Here is a 12,168-nt window from a genome sequence, read left to right on the forward strand (position 1 = left end):
ACGTATGTACTCTTCATTAATGTTTTGCATACCACACTAAATATAGTAATGGCACAGGGCTAAAACTTTAAAGCTGACAAAGGATCTCCCTCGATACATATTTAAATCCAGGAACAAACTTTGTTCCCAAATGACAGAACCTCCTTATAAATGAAAAGTATTTTCTTAAATTTTCTGCAAGTGTTTTTAAAGGTTCATAAGTTTCAAAGTCACGAGTGACTTTCAACCTGGTGGTCTTTAACAGAATGACGTAAAAAGGCATATTCTCTTTCTTCATACATGTGGTACTCAGTTTATTCCCAAGCATACAATATTTTCTACTTTTTATTGAATTGTAACACTTTTTGGCAGAGGGTGGGAAGGAGAGTTTAACTGAGGTTTATAAAAATATTAGGCCTCAATCCAACAAAGACTTACAAGTGTGAGTACTTCCATCGTGTATAACTCTTTGCAAGACTGGGACCTTAGGACTGGAGCACATGACTTATGAGAAGAGACTGAGGGAACTGGGATTATTTAGTCTGCAGAAGAGAAGAATGAGGGGGGATTTGATAGCTGCTTTCAACTACCTGAAAGCAGGTTCTAAAGAAGACGGATCTAGGCTGTTCTCAGTGGTAGCAGATGACAGAACAAGGAGTAACGGTCTCAAGCTACAGTGGGGGAGGTTTAGGTTGGATATTAGAAAAAACTTTTTTATTAGGAGGGTGATGAAGCACTGGAATGGGTTACCTAGGGAGGTGGTAGAATCTCCTTCCTTAGAGGTTTTAAGGTCAGGCTTGACAAAGCCCTGGCTGGGATGATTTAGTTGGGGATTGGTCCTGCTTTGAGCAGGGGGTTGGACTAGATGACCTCCTGAGGTCCCTTCCAACCCTGATATTCTATGTCTATGATGCGATAAAAAACCCATGGCACTGAGTCTCAGAGCTCAGGTCAGCTGACATGGGATCACAGCTGTGGGGCTAAAAATAGCAGTGTAGACGTTTGGGCTCAGGATGGAGCCCGCGCTTTGAGACCCTCCCCACGCATAGGGTCTCAGAGCCTAAGCTCGAGCGCAAGCCAGAACTTCTACACTGCAATTTTAGAACCCTACAGCTTGGGCCCCGCAAGCCCAACTCATCTGATCCGGGCCAGCCACAGACGTGTAGATGTACCGTTCAACACCCCCCAGAATAAGCTAAATGTGAAATAAGGTAAGATAAAATTTACTATGACTTTCAACTCTCCTACATCAACACAGAAGACGATTAGCAGCAAAAATTTGAAAGAAGACTTATTTACACTGTAAAGTAATGCACGATTGCCCAGGTGTATTATTGGAGGGTGTGTGTTGCGGCATACTGTGACTTCAGGTGGCAACACAGAGTCCAGATGAATTAGCTGGAGTGCTAAAAAGTACAACAAAAGTTGTGTATATATAGTGCCTTTTACCTAGATATCTCAAAGGTTTTTTGTTTGGGTGTGTTTTTAAACAAATATTCACTAAGCTTCAACACCCTGGTCAGAGCAGGAAAACATTATTACACTCTTCTTTTTAGATGGCAAACTGAAACAATAGTAAAGTTAAACAATTTGAACACAGCCACACAAGTCATTGACAGAGTAGGGAACAGAACTTGGGAGTTCTATTTTACAATCATAGGGTAAAATCCTGGTTCCACTGAAACCAAAGACAAAACTCTCATTGGCTTCACTACGGCCAGGATTTCACCCATGGACTCTAACTACAAGACAAACCACCTCTGGCATAAGTAATAAGGTATACATATATTTAAAATGTACATTACCAATTCAAAACCATCCTTCCAAACTCATGGGGATAATTGTACTACCCATTGTGTATTTCCTCTGAATGTAAAGATATCAGAATCTGTCACCAACCAGCTTATTGAAGTCTAAAAAATGTGGAATGCATCAAACCATTTCTCTGAATTTACCTATGAGGTCTGTTGGCCCAGTTCCCAAGTTTTCTCCTCTAATTGTGACTTTTGTCCATGAGATGCCTTCATTGGGAGAGATCCCAGTTACAAGAGGGGGCTGGCGTGATCGAGACATGGTATTTTCCTCCTGTGTTTGGAAATCCAGTAATGCAGCAATCTGTTCAACAAGGAACAATAATTGAATAAATATAGTATGTAGGTTTTTTTACAAAATAATTATACCAAAAACTGAAAACATTAAAATTGTAAAACTAAACATCTTTTAAAAATGTTTTTATAAAACATAAACATATAGTTTTCACCACACATTACTAGATGTCCTTGCACTTACACGTATGTATATTCAATAACTCCAGTTCTGAATTATAAATAAGAAAAGAAAAACACAAAAAAAAATACATTAGAAACAAATCCATTAACATGCATAATGGTAAGTCAGAGTACACACGTACAGGGTCATAGTAGTCAGAATTGGGAAGAATCTACTCAATCAAGTCCATCTTTGGCTTAGATCAGAGGTACGATACTATGTACGTTCACAACCGTAACATCTCCCTTCATGGGGAGGGAAAGGATTCCTCAGGAGTAGTTTAGATAAATGATGAGCATTTATCCAAAATGGAAACCATTCTTACGCTGAAAGCAAGAGACAGCTCCCGATACCGACATAAAGGAGAAATCAATATTATCAACATCATCATAAAAAAATCCTATCTGGCCAAGGACAATAGACGCTTTGAATATGTATTTAAACAGCACATGAAATTATTTGAGAATCATTTCCGGAATAGTGTCATTTTGCATTTCAAATCAGGAGCCTGCCTGAATCATTTCAGTTATCTCAGCAGTCATAAACACTAATAAAAGTCCTGTGTCATGCAATTCAGCCTTAATCCAGGATTAATTCTGATACTAAACGTCTTGTTGTTTATTAGTAACTTTCATTTGTGCTGCTTTACAAGCCAAAAAGCAGATGCACACGGCTTGAAGTAACATTAGCTCCCACTGGGTTCTTTCTGCAGCTGCTGCACAGGGATTCAGTCCAAAGAAGCAAATAGGTCCTGTAGTAACTTCAACAGTAGAGAAAGGGGCAAGCATACCTGGGTTCAGGGACAGTCATCCACATATGATAACTCCTGTCTCAAGAAGGATCACTTCATCTATTCTGTGACCCCCTTATCTTGCCAGGCAGGACAATTTTTTTTTTTAAACTCTGAGGGGAAACCTCACAGGATTTAGTCCCCCTCTGCACTCCTTTCCCCAGTTGCTCTTGGGGAGAAGATGATCTGGCATCATGTATTTATAACAGGAACTTCTCTAGTCTAGGCAAGCCAATAACCAAATATGACACCTGAAAAAAATGGAAGAAACCTTTCAGCAAAACTTAAATAGATGCTAGTGAGAATGTGACAGGATGTGATCCATGACAAATGACTTCTGAGTAGTCCAAAAATATATTAGTTCAAGATAATATATTATGAAAGCAACAAAAGCACAGGTACAATATAAAAGTCAGCCTGGTGGCTGTCCAAAATGGATTAAAGCTACCTGTGCAACCTTAATTCAGCCTCTTTGGGCATATGCATTATGACTAGGGCCCTACCAAATTCACAGTCCATTTTGGGCAATTTCATGGTCATAGGATTTTAAAAATAATAAATTTCATGATTTCAGCTATTTAAATCTGAAATTTCACAGGGTTATAATTGCAGGGATCCTGACCCAAAAAGGAGTTTGGGGGGGGTGGGGGGGTGTCACAAGGTTATTGCAGAGAGGGGTTGCGGTACTGCTACCCTTACCTCTGCACTGCTGTTGGCAGTGCGGCTGCCTTCAGACCTGGGCAGCTGAAGAGCGGTGGCTGCTGGCTGGGCAGAGCTGCCATCACCAGCAGCGCAGAAGTAAGGATGGCCTGGCATGGAATTGCCTCACATACTTCTGCACTGCTGCCTGCAGAGCTGGGCCCTCAGTCAGCAGCCGTCACACTCTGGCCACCCAGCTCTGAAAGCAACAGTGGAGAATTAAGGATGGCATAGTATGGTATCGCCACCCCTACTTCTGCACTGCTGCTGCTGGGGCACTGCCTTCAGATCTGGGCACCTGACCAACAGCCGCCAGCTCTGAAGGCAGCAGTTTATCCAATCACAGACTATTTTTTCGACGGGATTCCTACCTCACTCAATGCACAGGATGGACAGGGCTCACTTAATGAGCACCTATTCAATATCTCGTTTTCCCTTCGCTGTTCAATGCGTGACCCCAACCTATGCTTACTACACACTATTCAAACCCTATTCTGAAGACAGGATTATTAATTTCCTCAAAGCCTTTTCTATGGTGCTCAACACTACAGTATCTGAGTGATTCATAAACATTAACTAACTTTCACAACACCCAAATGAGAAGGGGTATTATCATTCCCATTTTACAGATGAAGAGCTGAAGTACAAAGAGATTAAGATCAAAAGTATCCACTAATTTTGGTAACTAATTTGAGATGACGAGGACATGATTTTTCAGAGTACTTTGAACATATGAAGTGCTATTTAACACTAAGTACAGTTCCCATTCACTTCAGTTGCAACTGTGAACGTTCCACACTTCTGCAGATCAGACACCAAGATCTCAACTCAGGCACCCAGAAAATGAGGAACTCAAAATTAGCGACCACCCATGAAAAGTTTGGTTAAGTGACTTGTCGAGCATCATATAACAACACTATGGCAAAGACAGGAATAGAATCCAATTTTCCAGGGCAGCAATCACCCTCTCTCTTTGCATCCCGTGCCTCATTCATGACACACCACCCATTTGCTACCACAAATGACACAGGGTCCTACAGACAAGTCTCCTTCACTACACAACCCTGTTTAATCCACAAAGCAGGCCCATCCTGTGCACTGAATGAGGTAGAGGGTCTGTGGAAAAAATACTATGTAATCATGGGTACAAATACAGAAACTGTAACATGATGCATAGAAACAAGGGGGCCGAATTAAATTAAATATATAATCCAAATTCTGGCATTTCCTAGCCTTTGGGGGCCTGGTGTTGAAACCTTAATTTTTTTTAACACAATTTTTTAGTGTGTAATCGCCTACATTTTTAAAATTTGGGTGGATTTTCAGAGGGACAGCAAAAAGCATATCCCCTTAGAAATTCTCCTGCCAAATTTCAAATTGCTGCAACAAACAAGAAGAGCTAGAACTTCTCTGTCATAAATATAAAGGGAAGGATAAACACCTTTAAATCCCTCCTGGCCAGATATAAAACCCTTTCACCTGTAAAGGGTTAAGAAGCTAAGATAACCTCGCTGGCACCTGACCAAAATGACCAATGAAGAGACAAGATACTTTCAAAGCTGGGGGGGAGAAACAAAGGGTCCTGTTTGTCTGTGTGATGCTTTTGCCGGCACCAGAGCAGGAATGCAGGTCAGAACTCCTGTAAAGAGTTAGTAAGCCATCTAGTTAGATATGCGTTAGATTCTGTTTTGTTTAAATGGCTGATAAAATAAGTTGTGCTGAATGGAATGTATATTCCTGTTTTTGTATCTTTTTGTAACTTAAGGTTTTGCCTAGAGGGATTCCCTATGTTTTGAATCTGATTACCCTGTAGTAAGGTATTTACCATCCTGATTTTACAGAGGTGATTCTTTTACTTTTTCTTTAATTAAAATTCTTCTTTTAAGAACCTGATTGCTTTTTCATTGTTCTTAAGAGCCAAGGGTTTGGGTCTGTGTTCACCTATGCACATTGGTGAGGACGACGTTTCCAAGTGGGCACTTCCCCTGTTCTTTGTGTAACACTTTGGTGGTGGCAGCTTTTAACCTAAGCTGGTAAGAATAAGCTTAGGGGATCTTTCATGCAGGTCCCCACATCTGTACCCTAGAGTTCAGAGTGGGGAAGGAACCTTGACATCTCAATAAAAAAAGGTGTAAGAATTTTTATTAACATGGGCAAAACAATGTATTTTTCACTAGCCTCATTCTCAGAAGTGGCTGAAATGCTTTGAATGACATTTTCCAAAAACCTCAGCCTGAGGAAGACACCAGACATTCATAATTTCAGCCAAAATAGTTACAATTTTGCAAACTTATAACCAAGTACCAAGTGAAAATATGGTCTTAGAATGTGAAATGCAGAGCAACCTTAATAATAGGAGGTGCTCCAAGCTCTGTCTCTAATAAATAAGATGTTCAAAGGTTAAGTACCTGCTTATCCTTCCTGACAAGTTTTGTGCCTATTGCCAAGTTTAAAAATACTGGTAACATAGGAAATTTTGACTACATGGATCAAAGGTAGTAGTTATCATAGGCCCAGATTCATCCCTTTCTGTGGGAACAGATCCAGGGAGAAGACAGTATTGTCAGTCGAGGAGATGGAGTTCCTTCCTCTGAAAAGCTGGCTTTGGAAACTACTCTGAAACTTGAAAGATAACAGGGCCATCTGTGAACAAGTTGTGTGTTGTTGGTCCCTGACAGACTCCCCACTCCTTCTCAGGCCCAGAGTTTGATGACTCCACTAGAGACATACAGAGATTTTTCCAGAATCAAAGAATCATCAAAATGTAAGGATCTCGAGACGTCACCTAGTCCAGCTCCCTATGCTGAGACAGGATAGAAGAGAGCTTGCAGTCTAGGACTGCATTTTTCTCTTTGAGTGATTTCCATAGGGCCAGAAGGAAAATACTGTGCATTCTCCAGTAGCCTGCCCACCTAGTCTCTATCCCCTCCATCCGTGTGAAGAGAGCTCCACAGAGTATAGAGGTGTGTGACAGTGCCATGGAGGTAGCTAAGCACCCCACTTCCGCAGGAACTGGAAGACAGATGCATGGATCTGAGTGAGATCATCTGGACCATTATATTTATTGGACACATTTTAGAGAGATTTATATAGAATTTTAAACCAATGATCAAAACACGGGTCAAATAGGGGACTCTTCAGAGCCTCGCTAGTAATGTGGGGAAAATCTCTAGAAGACAAAATGAAAACTGAAAAAAACTATTTTGTTATTGCTTGATTTTTCTTCACCAGAAAATGTTTCCAGTTTCTTTTTACTGGGGGTAGTGCATCTTTCAAAATATCTGGGTATACAGGTAATGTGTTGGAATTAAGACTAAACTCAAAAGTAATATTAAAACATATTTTGCTGGATTTCAGAAACTAGCACTTGATCTCTTTCCGTGATGAGCTGAATATATGTAATAAAAATGTTGAGCCTTCTGAAGTCTAATATTTTTTCTAAAATATTTCTATATTTATTACAGAACTGCTTTAAAAATACTTCACTGGAATAGGGAGCCTGAAGTAAATCTTAAAATGTTACAGCTGGACTATAGCATTCAGACTGTCTATAGAGTAGTTGAGTTTTTATTTATAACAATTGGCTTCATTATTTCACAGAATAGGTAAAGGTATATAAATATATATCCTCCTAGTGACAAAGATTGAGCAAGTGCTTGGGACCATTCCACTAAAGAATGTTTTGTTCTGTATTTCATAGAATCATAGAATATCAGGATTGGAAGGGACCTCAGGAGGTCATCTAGTCCAACCCCCTGCTCAAAGCAGGACCAATTCCCAATTTATGCCACAAATCCCTAAATGGCCCCCTCAGGGATTGAACTCACAACCCTGGGTTTAGCAGGCCAATGCTCAAACCACTGAGCTATTCCTCCCCCCATTATTATACATTTAGATGTATAATATTAAACAGAGAGCACGAGAGAAAGAGAGAGCGCACACACGTATGAAAAAAAAAAATGTACCTAGGTCTTAGAGCATTTATATAAAGAAACAGAAAGATGAAGAATTGTATGGGTTTGTTAACTACTGGTATAGAAGGGACAATGTAAAATAAAATGTTAAAACAGTATTCTTCAAGGATCCCAACTACTGCACAGATATCTACTAGAAATACCACATATAATATTATAATCAATTTGCCAAATCTCTACAAGTAATAGTTGTCATTGCAGTTAACCTTCCAATAAACTTGACTCGTGAAAATAATACAGAAATTATTCTCTCCATTCTGCTACCTTGGGCTTAAACTGTGCATTTCTAATTCATGGTTCTACTACAAAGTAGAATTCTGGTTTTACTTCCCATCCCCTCACTTCAGTGACTATTTGCCAAAATACCCAATATTTAGCTGACTCTCTCTAAGTCTGCCCTAACACATGGACTTTTATTTTCTAACTGATTCCTTCTGCAAATGAAGACATCATATTTCTAAGATGGATGAAGTGATAATCAAGTAGGGAAAGGTAAGACTGTCACTTTTTAAAAAGGGGACTTAATGAAGGAGGACACAATGGATTGTCAGAAATTAACAAAGAATAAAAATATTTGCATTAATTATTAAAAAAAGCAATATTTTCAGGCTTTCTAGCATTATTGCAAATGTAAAGACCTTCATCGATTGGCACTTATAACACTGACCATTAACATAACACACAGTATACTGAATGGTATTTTTTGGTCAGCATTTCCTCACAGGAAGGCCCTTGTTCCACATACAGCCCAACTGACTAGCTAGTCTCAATGGGGCATTGCGTTGTAAGGGTCATCAGACATGGATCCAATTGCAGGATCGAGCCCCTAATATAGTCAAATCAGCACAAACAAATCACAAACAAAAAACCAACTCAACACCCACTAATCTTCAGAGTCAGAAATTTCCCATCCAAATTCAGTAAACAATGAAGCGCTAACAGCTATATTTGAGATCGTAAGTTCTTCTGTGTACAGTATAAAAGAACTTTTCAGAAGGTCCTGAACAGAAAGTACCTAAGTAGTCTACTTATCCCTAAAACTAGAATAACATGAGCAAGAGCAATGCAAGTTTCCCCACACTGCCCTGACAATGTGTCTTGATTGTTACACACAGGGACCACTTCTACTGGCAAGAAGGAAAAAGAAATTACAGCAGTTCAAGCCATTTGGTCATTGGCATCCTTGCTAAGACTCTCAAGGGTGGTTTGTATGTATGATGTGAATACCTGTCCAGCAGGAACTATCTTGAGACCACCCATTCATGTCACATAGATCAAAAAAGCCGTTAGCTAAAAATGATTCTAATTCAGTAGTCACCTGAATTTGAAATAGTGACCTATAGTTAAAAAACCCAAAAGATCACGGGTGTCCCCAAAATGCTAGTTTCTAATTTTCTACTTCCTTTAACTTATTTTTAAAGAAGTGTAAACTGGAAACTAAACATGACTTTTATAATTCTAGGAAGAAGCACATTAGGAAAATACTAAATCATAGCCAGAGTCCATACCTAGGGTTATAATTATAAATGTAGCCCCAAATAGGAAACCCGGCACAAAAATTAACTCATTTACCAAGTTTATAAACACTGGTTGAAATAGCACAATTCTCTCTCTTTTTATTATATGTGCCCAACACCATGCTGCCAGCAACTGGAAAAAAGACATTTCCCAATTTTGTCATGTTCTGAGCTTTTGTACCTTTGGTAGTCTCTCAGCAACAAACTCAGAGCCATTAAAGACCATTGTTCTTTCCTGTGAGGCTTAAAAAAATATAGCCTCTACAAAAAACCTATTTGACTGAAAAAATGTTCAGCCAGGCTTTTTCCAGCAATAATTATCACTTTGAAGTTTAATTAGTTAATTTCCCGTTGTCTCCATTATTAAAAAAAAAACTGTTTTACAAAACTGCTGTCGTACTTCTGAGAGGAGTGTTATTCATTAACAGATAGGATGTGGAAAGACACGTTTCTCAGCAATATTTTTTGCTGAGGAGTTAGTCTTATTGAAGAAATTTCCTTAGGACCCTTCTTCTTTGTTTGATTTGGACCATATTCCTTTATTATAGCAGTTGTCTCTTTTTTGGTATCTTGAGAAAACAAAGTCACAAAAAAGGTGTAATCACATAGGTGAGGTGGCATACACATCACTTGCTTGATTGCTTTCCATGACTGTTTCCAGATAAGTCTTTTTGATATCATGTTGGCTGTCATAATTCTTGCTGTGAAGTGCAAGGAGCTGAGAACCATCCACTACAAACAAAACTATTGGAGACATCTTTCAAGCTGAGCACAATCCTTTTCTCTTTAAATGAATTTCTCAAGTAAGTTTTCTGATCACAAAAATATGGGGCCCTGGCAAACCACACAGAAATAGCAGAGGCTATCAGATCTGCTAAGAAAGCTATTTAACCTTTGGGACTACTCTGAGAATTCTGATTCACTTTCTAGGACAAGCTGGATGGCCAGATGGCAAGGGATGTGAGAGGATAAAGGAATTGTCATAACTGATCAGACCAGTTTTGTGAAGCAGGATATTGCTGACTGCTCTGGAGGCATTACCAGAATATGAAATAATTTAGTCATAGTTGTTCAGGACTTCGATGTATCATGTCGTCCATTGGATTCACATGTGGACAAAGCTAACATGAGAATGACTGCAGACATTAGAAGGCAACTTTCTGTACCCAACATTGGAAGAGGAGGATTAACAATTAGATTTTTTTGGAGTTTTGTCAATAGAGAAAACACCAATTAAGGTATCATAAAGATGAACTCCAGGGGGGCTTCTGAAAAAATAAAGTCAGTTGGTTCCAATTACTGAAAACCCAGTTAAATTAAAGTCCCCAGCACTTTGCAAGATGAAATTTCTCACAAGCAGTCAACCTGAAAGATTCTCTCTCAGATGGAAGAGTAATACTGGGGTCACAGTGCATTGCTGCAGTCATCCAGCAGAGGGAATCTGAATTCAAAAGAGGAAATTAAAAATAAGCCTTATTTGCCATCATTGTGGTGGAACAAGCACATCTACCGCATAAGCTATGCCAAGACCAGTACATGTTCATGAATGTATTTTAGTCACAAAATACCTAATGAAAAAATTCCAACATTCATAAAAATATTATTGTTCAACCAGTTCTGGTGCAAGGAACAGCAGGTATGCACAGCATGGCATGCTTCATTTTCCAGAGTATTCATCAGAGAATTAGTTCCATTAACTGCCTTCTAATATACAAGGAACTGCAAATTTGGAAGTGATGTGTTAGGGACCCCTAGCTCACTGATATCAATTAGCAGTTACATGCTCTCAACAGAGGCAGACTTTTGAAACACACTTTAAAAAATACAAGCCAAAAATCCTTAACAGATTCCATAAATTAAAGAGTCTATCATCCTGGTTAACTATGAAACATACTTTTCCACCAAACAAATCTAATGTATTTGTTTAATACATAAAATGCCAAGTGTCTCTTGGAGAACACTGTGATACAATAGAGTCAATGAAGAAGCATGGCAAATGACCCAGAGGGGGACACTGAGATGATTTACTAATAAATTCCTTAGATATTTAATTCAAAGTCACTGCAAACCAATGAAAACCACTACTGCACCCTTTTCTGTGCTTTATCTTCCCAGCAATGTAAATTCAGACAGACAAGCTACACAAACCAAGATTTAAAAGTGGCTAAAAAGCAACACAATGAAAATAACTGACATTTATTAACCCCTCTGGAGATCTTCAGTGCCCTAGAATTTCCACAGCCTTCAACACTGCATCAATAATACAAAGTCTAATCCTGCAAGCCTGCCAGAAAAGACTGGGAAGTGAATAAGCTAAACAATGCTGAAATTCCAAGTGATATTAAGAGTCCATGCATGTTTATTTGTATAATAAAAGAAGACTTGTCAACTTAATCAAGAAATGCTCATGAATGTTATATTTTGTGGAAAAAAAGTCTTCAAAACACCGCTAAGCTACTTATAATGAGAAGATGAATAAGTATAAAATAAAGGGTAATATCACCATTACATGGAAATAGTAAAGCCTCATTTGCCTTAACTTGTCATATCTGGCACGTTGAGTCAAGCCAATATTAACATTGACAAACATGTTTATTTACAGGACAATGTCACATACCAAAATCAATTTAGACTTTGAAAATATACATTTGTGGGAAATGGGGGACAAATTATGGAAAACAAAAATGTGATTTTATATTAAATGACCTGATATGATGCCTTATTCTGTTGTTAAAGGAACATGTTTCGGTCACATGATCTAGTCAGCCACCAGATCTATATGTTAGTTATTTTATCTTTCAGGGTAGCCGAGTAATGCCCATTCAATAGTTTTGTTTTCACAGTGTACTTGTATATCTTAAAACTCTTGCTTTACTTAACCCAAAAAAGGTATATCTTCATGGCCATATATCTTGACATAGCGAAAGCAAAATAATCACAG

General features: G+C 38.7%; 1 protein-coding gene across 4 annotated transcripts in view; it reads right to left on the bottom strand.

Annotated features, from left to right (window-relative positions):
• The window catches only part of EXOC2 (exocyst complex component 2), a 188,565-nt gene that overhangs the window by 166,296 nt on the left and 10,101 nt on the right, over positions 1–12,168 (bottom strand). For 2 of the 4 annotated variants that reach the window (XR_012157344.2, XM_073332186.2), the window contains exons 1-2: positions 9,409–9,913; positions 1,935–2,094 (exon numbers count right to left, since the gene is read on the bottom strand). Coding sequence is in view for 3 of the 4 variants with exons in the window: in XM_073332186.2 (XP_073188287.1) it covers positions 1,935–2,094; positions 9,409–9,453 (205 nt within the window). In the remaining variant the exon portion in view is untranslated. Of the gene's footprint in view, positions 1–1,934; positions 2,095–9,408; positions 9,915–12,168 lie in introns of those variants that run through there. The other 2 variants (XM_073332185.2, XM_073332187.2) reach the window with 2 other exon arrangements.

This window comes from Lepidochelys kempii, chromosome 2, assembly GCF_965140285.1.
Source record: "Lepidochelys kempii isolate rLepKem1 chromosome 2, rLepKem1.hap1, whole genome shotgun sequence".
Classification (NCBI taxonomy): Eukaryota; Metazoa; Chordata; order Testudines; family Cheloniidae; genus Lepidochelys; species Lepidochelys kempii.